Source organism: Panthera uncia (assembly GCF_023721935.1).
Source record: "Panthera uncia isolate 11264 chromosome D3 unlocalized genomic scaffold, Puncia_PCG_1.0 HiC_scaffold_8, whole genome shotgun sequence".
Lineage (NCBI taxonomy): Eukaryota > Metazoa > Chordata > Mammalia > Carnivora > Felidae > Panthera > Panthera uncia.
The window spans coordinates 47,563,772-47,584,817 of record NW_026057586.1 but is presented as its reverse complement, the minus strand read 5'-3'; the positions used below and the strand labels follow the sequence as shown (position 1 = coordinate 47,584,817).

The following is a 21,046-nucleotide window of genomic DNA, read 5'->3' as shown; positions in this document are numbered from 1 at the left end:
GGTGTCCTGACTATGAGCCTGGGCCCTACATCTGAGTCTAGTTCTAGTTCGCAGCCACTGATCACTATGTCTTCTCCCTTCCGGGCCTCACTGGAGCTCTGCTCAATCCACAGGCTCTCTTCTGGAGTCAACATACCTTTTTGGAGGGCCTACCATGTGCAGAGGGCATGCAAGCAGGAGTGCCTCCCTGTTGCTATCTGCTTCCACAGGACACTGCAACGATCTATCGGTCCTCTTTTCTCCCATTGCCCAACACTGGGCTCGTCCCTCCAGGTTTGCAGTCTGGGAGGACCGTCACTATCCGGGGGCCCAGCATCTCTGCATACAAATGCAGACCAAGGCTAGAGGGCACTTTATGAGATGGCCTTTTGGCAGGCTTCAAGGAGTTACTGATCAGCACTTTGAGACGACTAGTGACAAGTGAGTGATGACAGGCTAAACTCAGCCCTGTGTAAACACTCAGACCTTTGCCACTCCATGAAAGTATTGTTTCATAAGGTGGATGAGTTGCGTTGGGAAAAGTATATATGTCAAAGAATTTTGCTGATAGAAAAACAGGCTAAATAGCCATCTTAAGCTGGTGATTAAAAAGGCTTGACTTGTATCAACTTTACTTGGTGAGGTCATGTAGAAAGAACTGAAGATAGGTTTTTAGCTTGACTATACAGTACGATGATCTCTGTGACTCTTGACCTCTTTATCTAGGACAAACTAAGAGGAAAAGTTTTTCAAGTTTTGCATCAAGAACTTAGTCTTTCCAGTCTGCTTATGATTTTATGATTATGATTCCTTGTCACAAAAGTCCTAGAAAGGTTTTCAGTTAGTTCATCTGTGATAGAGTTACAAGGAAAAGCCATTCCTACTGCTTACTGTTCAGATTCCCTGCAGCTCAGATCAAATGTCAACTGAATAATTTCATTGCAGCTTTGTTAATATCCTGTCACAATGTACCATAAATGTCAGGACCCTCATAGAGTGGCAGTGAAAAAAATCATAAATTGGATTTATCTAAAAATACTAAAAAATGAAATCTGGCAAACATCTTTGTCTTTATTTTATAAATTCAAGAATCTTCTGGGTGTGCCTGGGTGGCTCGGCTGGTTAAGCGTCCGAGTCTTGATCTCGGCTCAAGTCATGATCTCACGGTTTGTGAGTTGGAGCCCCATGTGGGGCTCTGCACTGACAGCTCGGAGCCTGTTTGGGATTCTGTCTCTCTGCCCCTCCCCCACTCACTCCCCCTCTGTCTAACTCTCAAAATAAATAAACTTAGAAACATTTTTTTTTTCTAACAATGACTTAATGTGTCAGTTGCGATTTCAGAATAAAACACCGATTTCCAAATGCCCTGCCAATATAGTATTCTACCATGCATGGGCCATTTTAATGGAAACTTTTAATTAGAATTTTTTTTTAACTTCCTCATAACTTGTGACAAAGTCAGTGGGGACTACTATCACTTTTGCCATATTTATGACACTGCTTGTTTTCTAGGAAGGGAATTAAAAATGCAGAGTTTACATTTTCAAAGAAGACAGAATGTGGACTAGTCTGACCTGGCTAGACAGCCTTTCATTATCAGCTCACAGCAGGTAATAAAAAAGATTATGACTTGAGGATACAGTGGTGTGAGTGTACCCTATAAAAAGGAAAAATTCCGTTGCTTTTTTCCCCCCAAACTTATTTTATAAACATCCTTTTCCTGAATAACAATATTTTCAGGGTTGGATTCATAATTCCAAACAATTGCATTGGATGCAGTCTTTAAAAGGTCATGTCACTTGACTTTGACCTGAGGGTGGGGTCCTCCCACTGCTGGATCAGCCATCCACTTTGAGCAGGTCATCCTCAGTGTGGGGAGTGAAAACAGCCATGGGTGTTGTGGACACCATGGCACTGTTAGCTCACTCTTTAATTTCTTGCCTTCAGTGTCATCATATGACTGAATTTAGCTTTGAGTGGACATAATGCATGTAATATTTGAAATATAATATCTTATATCAACTTGGTTTTTTATGAACAGGGCGTTAGGCATATGGTTAATACTATTTATTTTACAAATAGATTTGTCAAAGTGCCAGAAATTATTTCAGAAAGATGTACAGATAGAGAGGCCTGAGAATCTTGACAATCTTTCATTTCTAATTTCATGGTACTATGCTCAATAATGGCCTCCAAATCAAACTTATGCAATCTAAAAATTACCAGTTCCTTTTGTTAACCTTGGCAAAATGAAGCCTCTGATTCAGAGTCAAATCAACACTTTCAAAATAAGAAGGACCAGCAAGAAAATACTAAACTCCAATTCCCAAAAGTCACCTCTGGCAGGTATGGAAGTGCAACTTTTTTTAAAAGCTTCCTTTCCCAAGAGTATTCCTGGGGTCCTCTAAATCTAAGAATATCTTTAAAATTCTAAAAATGTAATCTCACATTCATAGTATCTTGCGTATGCTGAGTGCTTAAGAAATACTGATTGAATATTGAATAAAACAGCTACCAAAAAGGGGGAGCTTGAAGATTGTCTGGATCATCCTGCCCAGCCTCCTAATTTTCCGGTGGAGGCAGACAAGTCCACAGAGATTGATTCACTTGTTCAAAACCACACAGCTAGGTATTGGCAGAGCTGGATCTAGAACTCAGGATTCTCGACCTGAAATCCACTTTGCCCAAAGGCCCTTTCACTTCTTGGCTTCCCATGTACTTGCACTTAAAAAAAATTTTTTTTAATGTTTATTTATTTTTGAGAGAGACAGAGCATGAGCAGAGGAGGAAAGAGAGAGGGGGAGACACAGAATCCAAAGCAGGCTCCAGGCTCTTAGCTGTCAGCACACAGCCCGACACAGGGCTCAAACCCATGAATCAAGAGATCATGACCTGAGCTGAGGTCAGGCACTTAACTGATTGAGCCACCCAGGCACCCCTGTGCTTGCACTTTTAAAGACTGAAGAAGCCTGGGGCCAAGAGCTCAGATCGACCTTCCCTGAGTGAACAAATGGGCATTCTCGCATCATGTTACATTACAGTGGGAATCTCCCTGGGGGCCATTTACTGGTAAGAAATCAGCTTGACAATGAGAAAGAATGAAATACGGCCTTTTGTAGCAACATGGATGGAACTGGAGAGTGTTATGCTAAGTGAAATAAGTCATACAGAGAAAAGACAGATACCATATGTTTTCACTCTTATGTGGATCCTGAGAAACTTAACAGAAGACCATGGGGGAGGGGAAGGAAAAAAAAAAAGGTTAGAGAGGGAGGGAGGGAGCCAAAACATCAGAGACTCTTAAAAACTGAGAACAAACTGAGGGTTGATGAGGAGTGGGAGGGAGGGGAAAGTGGGTGATGGGCATTGAGGAGGGCACCTGTTGGGATGAGCACTGGGTGTTGTATGGAAATTTGACAATAAATTTCATATTAAAAAAAAAAAAGAAAACTATCTTTAAAGTAGTGTTACTTTAACCTTAAATGTTTTGTTAAAAATAAATTAGTGCAGAAATCATTCCTATATAAGAGAAGCTAATTAGAATGCCTTAGATTTGAATGGTTCTTTATCTTTTATAAAGTATGACCTGTATTACCTTGTGGTTCTTTTCCTTTAAGTATCCACCGATTGATTTGCCAGACATTAGCTTGCTCTTGGTAAATTAAGTCTCTATTAGTGTTGTGAGAGATGAAGGCATGGAACCCATTAATGCTTCTCAGTGGGCTAATGGGCTCCTCTTTGGTTTGGTGGAAGCAGAAGTGGGGGTAAGAGATAAGGGGGACTGGGCAGGGGCAAGGCTACCTGACTCACCTCTATTTACCTACGTCCCAGGCTAGCCCACCCCACTCTCATTACCTCAGTGCAGCCACAATTTATTTGAACATGAGGTGGCCAAGTATGCACTTGACCTCAGATACCAAACACCCATGTTTCAAAAATAGTAAATGGTGAAGTCAGCCTGATTTCACAGGCTTTCAGGTGAGCCCAAAGCAAAGAACAGGAGAAACCCCAATCAAAGACTGACTTCGTCACAGAGGCAAAAGGGTTTAAAGATGCCCAGAGCTGACTGGTTATCTTAGGCTCTGCCCCAGGACAACAGGCCCTGCCTGCCCACCGTTCTGCGCACGCAGACATTACCTGCCTTGGCTGGTTGACTTTTGCTCCTGAAGACAACAGTAATCGAATAACATCCAAGTAACCACCCTGGGCAGCTAGGAAGAGTGCAGTGGCTCCATCCTGAGAGATGTCAAAATGGAAGTGTTAAAATCACCTTTCACATTTATTTTAAAATATAATCAATTAAAAATACATCCGTTTAATACAACTTTCCATTTCTGTCCCCCACTTTGTTTTCATATTCATGGTTAGTGTTTTATTCTTTGAAGAATAGTTCTAAAATATCACAGTAAGTCAGGTTGAAAGGTAAAGTTTCAAACAGTCTTATAAGGATAACTTAAAATATACATAATGATCGTTCACTCTACAAAACCTTGATCACGGAGCTTACGATCTACCCACTTGCTGGTACCATCCAGCTTATCCAAATAGCCAGTCATCATTTTTCTCTTGTCTGCACAGACTTCTCATTAGCTGCCTTCTGTTTTTGTTGTGTGACCTCAGGGTTTATCCCCTTTTTAATTAGTTTAAAAAATACCTACATTTAATATAATTTTCCATTTCAATTCTTTTGTCAAGTAAGAGCTAAGTGTTAGTTTAAAAACAAACAAAAAAGAAAGTCTATTAATAAACAACAACAAAGTCCCTCAAACCTATTTGGTATATTTTTATGCATCAGAAGTGTCCTTTTTTTTTTTTTAATGTTTATTTATTTTTGAGAGAGAGAGAAACAGAGTGTGAGCAGGGGAAGGGCAGAGAGAGAGGGAGACACAGAATCTGAAGCAGGCTCCAGGCTCCAAGCTGTCAGCACAGAGCCCGATGCATGGCTCAAACCCACAAACTGTGAGATCATGACCTGAGCTGAAGTCGGACACTCAACTGATTGAGCCACCCAGGCGCCCCAAAGGGTCCTTTTAATTAGATCTTTCCTACCCCTTTCTCTTTCTTGTCCCCTTATCCATATCCACCCCCTCACCCAACATGCAGTTTCTCTAAGCTTTGAAACAAAAGATGCTTTCAGGAAAACTGCCCTCATAAGAATTATCCATGAACTTGCTCCCTGACAGCCCAATAGACACCAACAACACCTGCAAACAACTAAGCAATCCTGCACAAAAGCCCAAAGCAAGTGCTTGCTCCCAATTTTCTTTAGTGGTTTTGTTTTAATTTTTTTAAGTTTATTTACTTTTGAGAGAGGCAGAGTGTGAGCGGGGGAGGGGCAGAGAGAGAGGGGGACACAGAATCCAAAGCAGGCTCCAGGTTCTGAGCTGTCAGCACAGAGCCAGACGTGGGACCCGAATTCACGAGCTGTGAGATCATGACCTGAGCTGAAGTCAGACGCTTAACCAACTGAGCCACCCAAGGTGCCCTATTTGCTTGCGTTTTAACTGAGCGTCTATGTCCTGTGCGCATTTCTTTTCTTAAAGACATTCATTGGTGATGTCAGCAAACACAGAAGTCAGTGCAGAGCATCCATCCTCCCCAGAATCTCACTTCACACGGCGTTCACAGAACGTGGTGAGCTTTATTATTTTTAGACTGCAGTGGAAAACCTGAGCACATCCTAGTGGAAAACACCTAGCTAACCCAGTTAATTACCACTCCTCCCATCAGGAATGTTAACCACAAGTTAAGATACAAAGCACCTCTCTCTGCAAGTCCGCCCAGGTGGAGGGTGCTGGTGGGTGTCCACTGAGCTGCCAGACTCCCCTTAAGGCAATCATTAAAAAATTACTCAGCCTATACAGATTTTTATGCAGATGTTTGGCACGGGGATAAAATGTTCAGCGGCTCCTTACTGTGTGCGTTGCCACAGAAAATCCACCATGCTCTTAGCAGCTATTAATTCTTGGAAATTTTCTAAAATGGATATCCAAACATTGCATTTTTACTGCGTATTCCAAATTTCTGTCCCTAGAAGCTTTCAGGAGTCATTGACTGGGATTCTTAGCGGTCCAGCTGTTTTTGGCAGAAACATTTACATTTGGACTGTTTGGGTAAGGGTAAAAGGAAGTTTCAGTGCACGAAATTTCTTGAGTCACTTTATAACAGGAATTTACTACAGGAATGGGCTCTCCCCAAACTCTACATTTTTAAGATTATGTGCCACTCTGGTGAGCCCTTTGGAAGAATGTTATCTAACAGTACAAATGTGCCAGTCAATTCAGATTGCTGACTATTAGTGGTAATGTTATGAATACCTCAACTCACTTTCCTTTTCCAAAGACTTGGGCTCTTCCTGTTCAGCGCCCCCCCCCCCCCACACACATATACTCAAACATGCTCTCAGATATACTTCATTATATACAGCCAAAGGAATAGCCAAAGCTGTAGACCTGTGTTTCTTCGACTCGGGCACACATCAGAACCACCTGCTTCTCAGTTGGGTCCTTGGAGATTCCGGCTTAGTTGGTCTGGAGCGGGCCTAGAAGTATTCTTTTAAAGCTCCCTACATGATTCTAATGACAGCCAGAGTTGAGAATCACTCAGACCAGTGTCAAGTGATTCAATCCTTCAGATGGGAAAACTGCAGGTTCAAAGGGTGTTATAGATTTTGAACTGCAAAGGGTAATGCTAGTGGCTATTGCTTCAAAGAGGTCTGTGACTTGTCATTTAATCATGTAAACTCAGGAAAGCTTGTTCAAATGGAAAAGGTCACACCTACACATCTCATTCCACGGCTACGAAAGTATAGTGCCATAGGGCTAAATGGCTCATGGTAAGATAGCCTAAAATGTGATTCCTAGATAATTGGAAGTAGGAATTCTTCCACTCCTTACCATGAGATTCTATCAAGTCACTTCATCTCTCTCTCTCCCTCTCTCCCTCTCTTTCTCTCTCTCTCTCTCACACACACACACACACACACACACACACACACACATATATTTTGTCCAAAAGCAGAATAACATTCACCATAAATCCTGTGGAATTACAGTGACAATTAAAAGAGCCTTTGGGTAATGTGCTAATTGCCAATTCGCTGCAAACAGACCCACACTAGCAGTAGCTGCCTTTCAAAGGTCAACGGTGTGCATGCACTTCACAGGTTTTCAACTACCCATGCTCACTCGCCTTCCAAATAATTTGATTTCTCCTTTATTTGTGCTTTCCTCCTAGATAACTCTACAACAGGAGCATTATTTTGGTTTTCAGCAAGTCCAATGCTGGCCTTGTTATGTTATGAATAAGCAAGTGTCATATGATTTTTGAAGATCCTAATTGCATAAGTTATATGAAATATCTCATATGTAAAAGAGATTTAAAAGGGTATAACCAAGATGGGTAAACAAGATTATGTTTCTACACAGAAAAAGCTCATCTGGTTAACTGTACATTTTTTCCTTTGATGTTTCAGATTAAAGTCCTACTGTTCATTAAAAAAAAAAATTTTTTTTTTTAAGTAGGCTCCACGCCTAGGGTGAGCCCATCACGGGGCTTGAGCTCATGACCCTGAGATCAAGACCTGAGCTGTGATCAAGAGTCGGACACCCAACCAACTGAGCCCCAAAAATATTTTTGAAGTTGGCATTTCTGGTATCCAAATTTTGACTGCAGTAGTACGTGTGATGAGAGGGTGGGCAAGGGTCCACCCAGTGTCCCGCTGAAAATGCACTCACGTAAAGTTGGTCGTGGATATTGGCTCCGTGCTTCAGCAGGGTCTCAACCACCTGCATGTGCCCATACTGACTGGCGGCCAACAGGGCAGTGCCCCCATCCTGCAAGGTGTAAACACACTAGAATCAGTGCAGGCACCTATTTACCAAGCAGGTACTCCTGACACGGTGGGAGCTTTGGAAAAGACATTTCCTGTAGATAACAACGAAGTCACTTTTCCTCTTTTAGCTCTTTTTCTTTCTAATCATGACCGGGTTCATCCTAAAGACATCATTAGGTTGTACACGTGGATGACTTGAGATACATTACAGTTATCGGACTTTGTTATTATGAGTGTTCCCGGGTCAAATGCAGAAGAATCTATTTGCATTTCAATAAAGGAAACAAAGAACAGAAAGTCTGTACCAATCAGTTCTGTCTTGGAATTTCCTGAACAGTCTCCTGTGGCTTCTGGCTAGAGAGCCGCTTGACAAATGTTGACTTCTCCCTGTGGTTCCCCCCAGCTGTGGGCCTCTGAGATTAAGGTGATTTATGGAGTAAACTTCTGGGGCCATTGCCTTCAAGGGACAAGGTCAACATCCATTAAGAGTGGATAACTATAGCATATCCCACGTGCTTCTCACCATCCTACTTAGCATTTCTTTTGAACATGTGCCAGCTTGTCTAGATCTCTTTTAAAATGTCGGCCCTAGAATGAATCAGAGCACCAAAAAGTAGATGCGGTCTGATGTGGAATGGGACATTCCTTTGTTCCATCCTCTCCACTTTTATCTCTACAGCCTAAATTAGAATTAGCTTTTATGCCAACCGCATCGCGCTACTGACTCATTGAGTTTGTGGGCAACTGAAACCTTTAATGGTTTTCCTCAGGTGCTACAGCTAAGGCATTATCTTCTCCTATCTCCACTTGATGCGCTCGCTGTGTGCTCACTTCGGCAGCACATGTACAACTGGTGAGCTGTTTGCTTGGCTCTGTGAATTAGTAGGTGGACATCTGAGCTAACTATGAACAATGCAAGAACATGTCACCTGGTTCTGAAATACAAATCATAACTAAAGATAGTGTGGTTTCTAAATTTGGGCATAGAGTGTTTATCCAAAATGCCTGCCCTCACACTTCCACCCTCACAGGGTCTGATTCGGTAGGTCTGGGTGAGGCCCAGAAATAGGCTTTCTGACCAGTCACATGAGGGCACTGTGATGTGCAAGTGGCAGGTGGGCCCCACGTGGAGAAACACTGTTGTAGGAGCTCCATTGTTCACAGGCTGTGGGGGGTGGGGCAGGGCCCTCGAGCTGATTTGAAGGGTGGAGAATGGAGGTAGGAGACTGGAGGGTTGAGGCTGGTGGTGGGGGTGGCTGTGGGTGGAACGGGTGGGCAACAAGAACTTGCTTACTAGCAGCAATGAGCACCAACATCTCCAACTTCTGTTCCGTTAATTTTCTCTTTGCCTCATGAGGTAAGAGAAGAGCTAAAATAGGGTGATTATTATAGAAGAACTGGTACCTTTTATTTTTAAAGACACAATTTTGGGGGATACAGATTCAATAATGATGAGAACAACTGTGGAAACAAAGGCAGTTCTGATGACAGGATCATATGAAAACTCAAAGCCTCTGGACATTCTCTTCTCCCCATGGAAATTCTCGGATACCTACAGCTGACCTAATGGAAACATTTGGAATTGTGCTCTGGGCCCCGTGTTCCGTGGATTTCTGGGACAGCACAAACTGGCTCACAGACAAAGGCTTCAAGCCAGCATTAACTTGTTAACCAAGAAAACTGAAGCAGCCATATGGTTGTGCATGATCGTTCTGACTTCAAAGTTCAAAGAGTTGAGACTTCCATTTGTAGGACTTCACTTTCTATTCTTAGTTGTCTGACTTTTATAATGAAAAATAAAAAGATAATTAATATAAAAATATATGCAACACATATATTTTGGGTTATTGTATATTATATTCAGCATGTTTGGAGGCACGTGCACAGTGCAATAGCAGCTTTCAGAACAGACTGAGCCTATTTGAAATTCACATCCAACAGAAATTCACAGCATCTTAGCAGAAAAAAAAGAACTCACTGGAAACTCCCCTGATACCAAAATATCACCTACAATGGATTAAGTAAGCCTAAAAGATCCCAAGTAAGGCAAATTTCCAGGAATTTTTTGGTTATGATTAGGCTGGAAATAAGTTGACAATTACAAAAATGTTAAAGCAGTTCAATTCTCCTACTATAAACCATTATCTTGTAAAATCATATTGTGAACACGAAATTGATCTTTCAACAACCTCGGTTTTCTCATTCATGTGTCAAACGTGAGGAATCAATGACTTCTTTAAAGGAAGAACCACATTTCCTTGCCTGACTTTATCAACTGTAATCATGTATTATATATTTCAATGAGGACATCTCAGAAAGTAAACTGCTTGTCAAATCACCCTTCTTAGAAATCTCTCAGATTCACTAACATTGGCTTAATACTTCAACACTCCTAGCATAGCACTGGGATTAACCTTGAAGTGAAGAAAAGCACATGAAAACAGGGAAAGTTATGAAGCCCCTGCTGTTATCCACTCTGCTAACAAAATTTAGTGTCCCAAAGTAGAAAGCTACCAGTGCAAGACAGAATGTAAATAACTCCCCATAAAATTCTCCAGTTGTGAGCCCAGAGTGAAAATGTCATATTTTATATTGAATCCCTAGGACTACCTTTGAACCATGACAAGTAACTTTGTGAAACCCAACCTTCTTGGGCTTGAAAATCTTGTAAAAAGGGAAGCACAAATTCATACTATGGATGAAGAGAAACAAATATTCATGACTACTGAAATTCTTCAACAGGGTATGAAATCAAGAAAGTTCTCTTACTTTGGTCCTACATTCAGTAGATGCTCCAAATTCAAAGAGAAATCTCACGACATCATTATGTCCTTGCTGGGCAGCAAAGAACAGGGCAGTTGTACCTGACTGGGAGAGAGCAAGAGGCTGGTTTTAAGATATTTAGTTACATCACACGTGACTTACACATTTGCAAACAAGACAACACTATACCCTTGTATATAAGCCTTCTAGCCTAGGAGGTGGCTACATTTGGACTGATTATATTCCTTGTTCAGAGAAGTGAGAACACGAAAGGAGAATGTATTGTTGGTGCAATGGGATGAATGGTGGACCCAAAAGATATGTCCCTATCCTAATTTCTGGAACTTGTGACTATTACCTTATGTGGCATGAGATGTGATTAACTTAAGGATTTTTGAGAGGAGGCACTTATCCTGGCTTAGCCTGGTGGGCCCTAAATCCAGTGACAACTGTCTTAAAACAGTGAGGCAAAGACACATTTGACACAGAGGAGAGGAAGAGGCAATATGGCCCCAGAGGCAGAGATGTGGCCCTAAGTCAAGGAATGCCTGCTGCTACGAGAGGCTGAAAGAGGTAAAGAATGGGTTCTCCCTGCGGCCTCCAGAGGGGGTGTGGTTCTGCAGACACACCTTGAACTTTCTGTCCTCCAGAATCCTAAAAGTAGAAATTCTGTTATTTTAAGCCACCTAATTGGTGGTAATTTGTTACAGCAGCCTCAAGGAACTAACATGCTTGGTAACATGGGCATTCATTCACACAGGGAGGAATTCTGGAAGAGTTCCGGCTACAAAGTAAAGCACCCCAGACTAGAAAGCTACCAGTGCAGGAAAGAATCTAATTAATTCACTCAAATGGGCTCAAAATATTCCTTAAAATAGGACATAGGAACAAGAAACAGCCTGATTCCAAATCTTCAACTGATCAGTGATACCCTGAGACACATTTTAGCATCCTCTCCTCCCATCCATTTTTACAAGCCTACTCAAAGACTGGTAGCCAAATCATTGTGTAACATGAGCAAATTCATCATACCACTCTGTGGCGAATACATAGTTTTCATATAAAGACACTCTTCACCCCAGCGCTTGGAGCATGGATGAAGCAAACACTACACTCTCCCAGGCACAGTGAAGAGAAAATCCTCCCTCCATGACTTACCTGGAAGTGTTAAAGTGGTAGGTTCTTACCCAAGCGGGAGAAGCCAGGAGAACTGTGGCCTAAGGACCACTGATCACTCTGAAGCTTGTTTCTTAAGTGTGTGTGTATGCGTGTATGTTTGTATGCATGTGGGCATGTGCGCGTGTGTGACAGGGATCAATGAGCCCAGCCACTGTGGCAGAACACAAGTGAGTAACTTCACAGTCATGACCATCTACCTTGGGGCTATGCACCCAACCAGACACTGCCCCGGGGAGGCACAGGTAATGTGATCTTTCCCAGAGCCTTTCAGCCTGCAAGGCAGGAGTGATTTTCTCCTTGGTTCCCATAGAAACAAGTGGAAGCATCCTCTCATTGCTTTCCTACAGTGGGCGACACTGGATTCCAGAAACCTTAAGATACAATCGGGTCTGGATGAAGAAACTTGGCTAGAAAAGGAAAACTCTCATCTTCTCAACAGATACTAAATTTTAGAAACTACCAGGGAGGGACACCTTGGTGGCTCAGTTCATTGAGTGTCTGACTTTTGATTTCAGCTCAGGTCATGATCCCAAGGTTGTGGGTTTGAGCTCGGCTGCTGAGTGTGGAGCCTGTTTGGGATTCTCTTTCTCTCTCCCTCTGCCCCTCTCCCCTGAGTGTTCTCTCTCTCCCTCTCTCTCTCTCTTTCTCTAAGAAAGAAAGAAAGAAAGAAAGAAAGGAAGAAAGAAAGAAAGAAAAGAAACTACCAGGGATAATTTCTAGAAATTGTTTCTTCACTTTCTTCACTAAGAGAAAAGATTTGTTTTTCACTGTTTTTTTTTTAAATATATATTAATTAAAAAAATCCCATTTCAGCACTTAGAATCCATTTTGGAACATACAGTTACTGTCAATCATTGTGCACATGAATGGAGCATCTGTAGAGAATAGAAGCCAGACTTCATGACAACTATACGTGCAACTCTTATGCCTGAGAGCTTTAGCCAATATTGCTGGTTCTCTAGAGCAATGGTCTCTCAGGATCATTAGCTTCTGGTTCTTGCAAGCTCTGTGCGTCTAGATAAACTTAGAAAACAATGGCAGGTACTTTTTCAGGAAACAAATATTTTGATATGGATTAAATGGAAAAGATGAATTAAGAATGAACCAAGGTTGGGGCCCCTAAGTGGCTCAGTCAGTTAAGTGTCCAACTTCGGCTCAGGTCATAATCTCACAGTTCATGAGTTCAAGCCCCATGTCGGGCTCTGTGCTAACAGCTCAGAGCCTGGAGCCTGTTTCAGATTTTGTGTCTCCCTCTCTCTCTGCCCCTTCCCTGCTCATGCTCTCTCTCTCTCTTTCAAGAATAAATAAGCATTAAACAAAAAAATGTAAAGAATGAATCAAGGTAGAAGCCTGTTACATGAGTGAGTTCCATAGCACTCTCAGCTTGCAAAACAGATGAGGTGATGTTGGGACCTCTCTTTAGCAGTTCTACCACCAGAGACTAGCATGGCTGCAGGAAATTCAAGGGACCACTGGGAACTCATATAGCATAATCATTTGAACTACAAGGTTACCTCTAAATTGGACACACTTTGGTAAGTCCTTGAGGGCCATTTTGTTCAATGCACAATAGTTTTCATTCCCAAGAATATTAGTTGAGCAACTGGAACCAAACAAATCGATATAAAACCATAAAAACCATACATTGGCTGGAAATCAAACAAATGTTTCTCTTCTCTCAGCTTTTCACAATTGTTCTGAAGATATTTTTGTACATGTTGAACTTGCCCTTCAGGATAGAGTTTTTTGAGCAAGCAGATCTGAATCATATTGTTTTTATTAGAGAAGATCTGTCTTTTCTTTAAAGTTATAATAAACCAAGGCTGTAAAGCATAAAGGAAAAACAAAAGATTATGGTAATTTCAAACTATAATTCTAAATGGGCCCAAACATTTTCCTCCCAGAAGGAAATTAGCTGCTGACATGAAAAGTGGCCTAAAACAATGCTCCAGTGTTGTGGAAATTGCTCAGAAGAATCTGTCTGTGAGAAGATGGATTGGACTTGATATAGTTTCCCTGAGTGGCTCCTCTTGAGGAGCTTGCTGGTCCAGGGCTATGGAGAACCAGACTCCAGATTTTACCCATCAAGTGCCCATCTTCCATGGTCCACAGCCAAGGTGACACCCAAAGGGGAGAGGGGATGGACTTTAGACGACCCATGTACTATCCAGCCCTCACACCTGGGGTGTCTTCATTTGTTCCACTCAGGTGTAGCAGTCCAGCCTAGAAGATGGGGCATACTGACTGATGAAAGTTTGGTTGATGAATCAGCCTTTCTGAAAGAACTGTAGGGCAGGCCCTCGAATAAGACTAGGTCAAGGAAAATCAAATGCTCCAGTTTGGTTTGGAGCTTGCTTCAGGAAGCCATCTTGTGTCTGACTCAGTGTGGATTGAGAGGTCAGATTCGCTTCAGGGATGACCCGTGGCTGTGTCTCCATAAAGGTTAATTTACAAGGCCCTAGATTAAATCTGCTCGGAAATAAATGGATCCCCCTAAGACCTGAATCCCAAAGTGTGTTAAAATGCCCAGCCTCCCACTGCTCTTCTGCACTGGAACAAGAATGGATCCTCTAGCTAGACTGAACTCCCAAGATGGCCTTTGAATGAAGTGTGGGAACAGGCTCACATTTTAGTCCAATGTTCACCACACGGCTTTTTTTGGGGGACAGCTTATTTAAAATGTGACTAGTCGGAGAAGCCCTTTGAAATAATGGTTAGTTGAGGCAGTCTAGCAAGTGAGCCTCATTAAGAACAGGTTGGTGGGGTGCTTGGAGGGGCTCAGTGGATCGAGTGAGTTTGAGCCCCAAATTGGGCTTGCTGCTGTCAGTGCACAGCCCGCTTTGCATCTTCTGTCCCCACCCTCTCTCTGTACCTTCCCTGCATGCATTTTCTCTAAGATAAATAAATATTAAAAAAAAAAAAAGAACAGGCTCGTGACCAATCCTTTGAAAAATGCAATGATCTCTATGAAAATCCTATAACTGGGGCACCTGGGTGGCTCAGTTGGTTAAGTGTCTGACTCTTGGTTTCAGCTCAGGTCATGATCTCATGGTTCGTGAGTTCGAGCCTGGGATTCTGTCTGTCTGTCTGTCTCTCTCTCTTTCTGCCCCTACCCTGTTTGCACATGCAAGCATGTATGCGTGCGCGCGCTCTCTCTCAAAATAAAGAAATAAATTTTTTTTTTAAAGAAAATCCTGTAACTTGTAAAGCACCTCATCCCAAGGGAAGAAGGAAGAACTGATTTAAGCTTGGGAGGAAATGTCTGAGTGTTTAAGGAATGTGGTTAGAGGTCTTGTTACCTCAGACTACAACACATGCTTGAGCACATTCATTCAACTGAAGTACAACCAATGGTCTATTCCTGGGCCTTAATTTAGGCACAATAAAGCCTGCAATCTGGGCTTTGATGTCATGTTGGAAAAAAGCAATGATTATTCTTATCTTCCTTGCCAATTCACTACTATGAAAATTTTGAGTCATTCTTATTCAAGTGTCACATGAGTCATCTCTTATTCAAGTGTAAAACCTGACCTACCTCTCTCTGGAGATTGATGTCTGCTCCTTGCAGAACCAGTTCCCTCACACAGTCTATGTGGCCTGCATAGGAGGCCACCATGAGGAGCGTGGTGCCATGCTAGACAGAGGACAGACAGATGAACGGTTAGGCCATCATATGTCACACAGGGTCCGGGAGAAGAGGCTGCAGAGAAGGCAGCTCCACTCGGGACATGTCCAAGTGCAAAATTTCACAGTAATAAAAGCATCTCATGCAGACTAGACGGGAAAAAGCAAAGCGACACATTGCTGAGGGTGGAATTTTCGATTTAAAAATTCACTTAATTCCATTACCTTCAGAAGTGCAGTCCAACTGAACCATAATTACTGCATTTTAAGGCAGTAGGGATGTAATGGTCTCATTTTATAATTTCTATTAAATGATTCCTGAGCCAAAAGACTATTAATGTAAAAGATGGGTTAAGTGGTACCACTTGGCTTTCTGAGTTTAGACGTCTTTATCTCAAAACTGATTCAGGTAAAGATAAAAGGCACCTCAGGGAAATGGGAGACCACAGCAATCAGTCAGGAGGAGCCCTGGGGTTCAAGTCTGCCTCTGTCCTCAACCAACAGTGTAACCTGGGGGCAAGTTGCTTATAATTCTTGGGGCTTGTAGTTTAATTTACAGTCATTTTGGAGGGTTTGGAATGGTGATCTTAACCACCACCTCTGCATCTGCAGCAACCTGCCTTTTGGGGGTAGACAAGAGAGAGACAGATGGTTCTGCACAGAAGGAAGGCTTGCTAGGTATAGGTAATAAGTGACTCTTACAAGCCTCATTTTCATTTCATCAGTAGGATTTTGTAGGAAGGCAGTAGAATTGAATGGTCACTGACACTATGACCTTGGGCTACTTATGGAACCTTTCCAAGGCTCATCCTCCTCATCTGTAAAATAGGGAATAATAAAAGCCTCTTCTGGGTGACATTAAATAGGTAAATGAGATAATGCAGGCAACATGCTCAGCACTGTAATGTTAGATATGACTTCAGTAAGTGTTAGATATTGAAACATTATGATACTTCAGTAAATGTTAGGTTATCATCTGGCTTTTGTTGATTTCTGTGAATGACAATACTAATTTTGGGAAAGTCTTATTTGCTAGGGATGAAAAGTACAGGTAGATTTAAAAAAAAAGCTAATGGCCTCATGGAAGTACTCTATATTTTTTCTACCTTCATGTGGCTGTATTTAGTATTTGATGTTAGACATTCATGTGGGCTGTACCATCCATTATTGAGTTGAACACCTTTCTCTGTATTTTCCAGGACGAGAGTGGTATGTAGAAGTGGGTATTACTAACTTCCTCCTGAATGTAAACAATTTTTATTTAGGTCGCAGATAGAAGAATCCTTGATTTAAAACCAATCTGGGGTTGCCTGGGTGGTTCATTGGATGAGTGTCTGACTCTTGATTTAAGCTCAGGTCATGATCCCAGGGTTGTGGGATTGAGCCTCTCGTCAGGCTCCATGCTGAGCACAGAGCCTGCTTAAGATTCTCAGTCTCTCTCTCTCTCTCTCTCTCTCTCTCTCCTTCTGCTCCTCTCCCCCGCTTGCACACTTTCTCTCTCAAATTAAAATAAAACAAAACAAAAACAATGTGGATGATTGCTGGGAAGATAGTGAAGTAGGAGGACCCTATGGTCACCTTGTCCCATAGATACAATGGGAGTATCAATAGATACACAGTGGGAGTTACAATAGATAACACTCACATCAGTGTTAAATAACTCAGAAAATAACCCAAAGATTGGAAGAACTAATTCCATAACTAAAGGTAGAGAAGAGCCCACACTGAAGAGGGTAGGAAAGGTAGAGATGTGGTGGGGAGTTAATGGACCACTGCTGTATGCAGGAAGTGGGGGGTTGGGGTAGGGAGAGAGCTGTGGAGAAGGGAGAGAAACAGACTATTCCACCGGGGAACCTGCATGTGGAAGATGAGTCCTCATAATATTTGGCTTTGAAAACTAGGGGGACTGAATTTTAGGACTTAAATCTTGGAATTTTAAAAATCAGTGGCTCAGCTCTGGGAGAGGCTGGAGGGTGAGAGGAAACTGAAATCCTCACTCTTTAAGAGACAGCACCACAAACAGCCCATGGAGATAGAGCACAGAAGCAGCAGTTTGAAACATGACTCGGGTATATGGGAGGGAGATTTGTTTACTAGTCTCAGAGGTATGCTGGAGGAGCAGGGATCACTGGGGAGACTTCTCCAGGAACAAAGGAGCTGGAAGGAACCATTTCTTTCCCCTTCCTTCCAGCAAAAACACAACCACTTGCAGGAACCAGTGCAGCACCCACATTCACTACCTAACTTGCTAACATCACAGCCGCTCCTCCCCCCCCCCCCCCCCCCCCCCAACCTCCGTGCATGTTGTGGATCTACCCACTCTAATATGCTCTTGGCCAGAGTCTATTCAAACCAGGGCCGCAAGCCTGGTAGTGTGCAAGCAGCCCCAACAAGAGCCAGCACCATTCCAAAGTGACTCCTGACCTGGGGAGAGGGAAGGATAACTGCACACAGCAGTCATACTACAACCCCAGCAGTGGACTGGGGGCAGACAGCTGGCCTGATTGCAGGCCCCGCCTACCAACAAGAGATTCTCTGGACAACATGGGAAAGGACACTGCAGTTTGGTGCTGCTGCATCTCTGGCAAACACCTAGTATGACTAAACTCAAGCCCATGATAGCCCCAGACTGGCCCACTAACACTATAGGGACCAAAAACTGCCTAAAACAGGCAAAGAGAGCCACTGCAGATACCTGAACTGTGGAAAAAGTGGCTCAACCACAACAGCTGGGCACAAAACACACATAGGAGACACCTCTGAAGCACCAGGTTCTGGTGAACAGGGGACACTGCACTGCAGGGCACTACAGGACCTCTTCTTCTTTTCATAAGGCCACTACTTTCAAGAGCAGGAGATGTAGCTAACTTTCCTAACATAGAGAAACATACACAGAGAGTTAGACAAAATAAATGAGACAGAGGAATATGTTCCAAATGAAAGAACAGGACAAAATCACAGTAAGAGAGCTAAGCAAAATGGAGATAAATAATATGCGTGATAGGGGTGCCTGGGTGGCTCAGTCAGTTAAGTGTCCAACTTTGGCTCAGGTCATGATCTTGTGGTTTGTGAGTTTGAGCCCCATGTCAGGATCTGTGCTAACAGCTGAGAACCTGGATCCTGCTTTGGATTCTGTGTTTCCTTCTCTCCCTACCCCTCCTTCCCCCTCTCTCAAAGATAAACAAACATTAAAAATTTTTAAAAAATAATATGTTTGACAGAGTATTTAAAGTAATGGTCATAAACATACTCACTGGAATTGAGAAAAGAGAGAAGGACATCAGTGAGACCCTTGACAAAAAGATAACAAAGAATCAATCAGGGATGAAGAATATAGTAAGTGAATTTAAAAATACGTTAGATTGAATAAAGAGCAGACTAAAAGAAGCAGAAGAATGAATCAGTGACCTGGAGGACAGATTAATGGAAAGGAATCAGGCTGAGCAAGTGAGAGAAAAAAATATGCAAAATGAGAATAGATGTAGGGAACTCAGAAACTCCATCAAGTATAACATTTGCATTATAGGGATCCCAGAAGGAGAAGAGAGAGAAAATTTATTTGAAGAAATAAAAGCTGATAACTTCCCAAATCTTGGGAAGGAAACAGAAATCCAGGTCCAGGAGGCACAGAGATCCCTCAACAAAACCAACCCAAGAAGGTCCACACCAAGACACATAGTAATTAAAATGGCAAAAAGTAGTGATAAAGAGATAATTTTAAAAGCCACAAGAGGAAAGAAGAGAGTTAAGTACAAGAGAAGTTCCGTAAGGCTATCAGCAGATTTTTCATTAGAAATTTTGCAGGCCAGAAGGGAGTGTCAGGATATATTCAAAGCGCTGAAAGGGAAAAATCTGAAGTCAAGAATACTCTACCTAGCAAGGTTATCATTCAGAATAGAAGGAGAGATAGAGTTTTCCAGACAAACAAAAGTTAAAGGAATTCATGACCGCTAAACCAGTCTTACTAAACCAAAATTCATGACCACTAAACCTAAATGTTAAAGGGGACTCTTTGAGTGGAAAGGAAAGATCATAACTAAGAGTAAGAAAAGTAGGAAGCACAAAAGCAGCAAAAATAAGTATACTTGTAAAAACTAGTCAAGAGACTCACAAAATAAAAGGATGTAAAGTATGACATCATATACCTAAAATGTGGTGGGGGGAGAGAGGAGCAAAGAATGACCATTAAGTGGCCATCAACATAGACCACTATATCCAGAAGATGTTATATGCAAACCTAACGGTAACCACAAATCAAAACCCATCTATTAAAGTCTATTTTGTCAGACAGAAATATTGCTGCCCTGGCTTTCTTTCATATCCATTTGCATTATAAATGTGTCTCCATCCCTTCACTTTCAATTGGCAGATGTCTTTTGGTCTGAAATGAGTCTCTTACAGGCAGCATATAGATGGATCTTGCAACAGATATGCAAAAAACAAAGAGAAAGGAATCCAAGAATATCAGTTAAAAAAGCCAACTCACCATGAGAGAAGAGGGCAAGGGAAGAATGGAACAGAGAACTACAAAACAACCATAAAACAAGAAATAAAATGGCAACAAATACGTACCTATCAATAATTACTTTGAATGTAAATGGACTAAATGCTCCAATTAAAAGACATAGAATGATGGAATGCATAAAAAAACCAAGATCTATCTATATGCTGCCTATAAGAGACTCATTTCAGACCAAAAAACACCTGCAGATTGAAAGTGAAGGGATGGAGACACATTTATAATGCAAACAGATATGAAAGAAAGCCAGGGTAGCAATACTTATATCTGACAAAATAGACTTTAAAACAAACTGTAACAAGGGATGAAGAAGGACAGTATATAATCATTAAGGAGACAATCCAACAAGAAGATAGAACAATCGTAAATATTTATGCACTGAACATGAGAACACCCAAATACATAAAACAGTTAATAACAAACATAAAGGAACTAATTGATAATAATACAGTAAGTGTAAGGGGCTTTAACACTCCACTCAAATCAATGGGCAGATTATCTGAACAGAAAATCTACAAGGAAACAGTAGCTTTGAATACACATTGGACCAGCTAGGTTTTTTGGGTTTTTTTGTTTGTTTGGTTGTTTGGTTGGTTTGGTTTGGTTTTGGTTCGGTTTTTTTGGACCAACTAGGTTTAACAGATATATTTTGAACATTCAATCCTAAAACAGCAGAATACACATTCTTTTCAAGTGCACATGGAATTCTCCAGAAAAGATCATATATTACACTATGAAACAAGTATCAACAAATTCAGAAAGATTGAAGCCATACTATGCATCTTTTCTGACTACAATGCTATGAAACTAGACATCAACTATACGAAAAAAAATTGGAAAGAGCACAAATACATGGAAGTTAATAACATGCTATTAAATAATGAATGGATCGATGAAGAAATCAAAGAAATACAAAAAATACACGGAGACAACTGAAAATGAAAACACAAAGGTCCAAAATCTTTGGGATGCAGCCAAAGTAGTTCCAAGAGGGAAGTTTACGGCAGTACAGGCCTACCTTAAGAAGCAAGAAAAATCTCAAATAAGCAACCTAACATTACACCTAAAGGAACTGAAAAAAGAACAAACAAAACCCAAAACCAGAAGGAAGGAAATAATAAAGATTAGAGAAGAAATAAATGATACAG

The 21,046-nt window shown here is 41.7% G+C and overlaps 1 protein-coding gene across 2 annotated transcripts in view; it reads right to left on the bottom strand.

The window, feature by feature from the left end:
- ANKRD29 (ankyrin repeat domain 29) overlaps positions 1–17,669 on the bottom strand; it is a 35,989-nt gene extending 18,320 nt beyond the window's left edge. Inside the window, exons 1-4 of one of the 2 annotated variants that reach the window (XM_049620347.1) lie at positions 15,291–17,669; positions 10,583–10,681; positions 7,716–7,814; positions 4,117–4,215 (exon numbers count right to left, since the gene is read on the bottom strand). In XM_049620347.1, the coding sequence (XP_049476304.1) occupies positions 4,117–4,215; positions 7,716–7,814; positions 10,583–10,681; positions 15,291–15,371 (378 nt within the window). In that variant the 5' untranslated portion in view covers positions 15,372–17,669. The remainder of the gene's footprint in view (positions 1–4,116; positions 4,216–7,715; positions 7,815–10,582; positions 10,682–15,290) is intronic. The other variant, XM_049620346.1, reaches the window with a different exon arrangement.
- Positions 17,670–21,046: the final 3,377 nt, after the last annotated feature.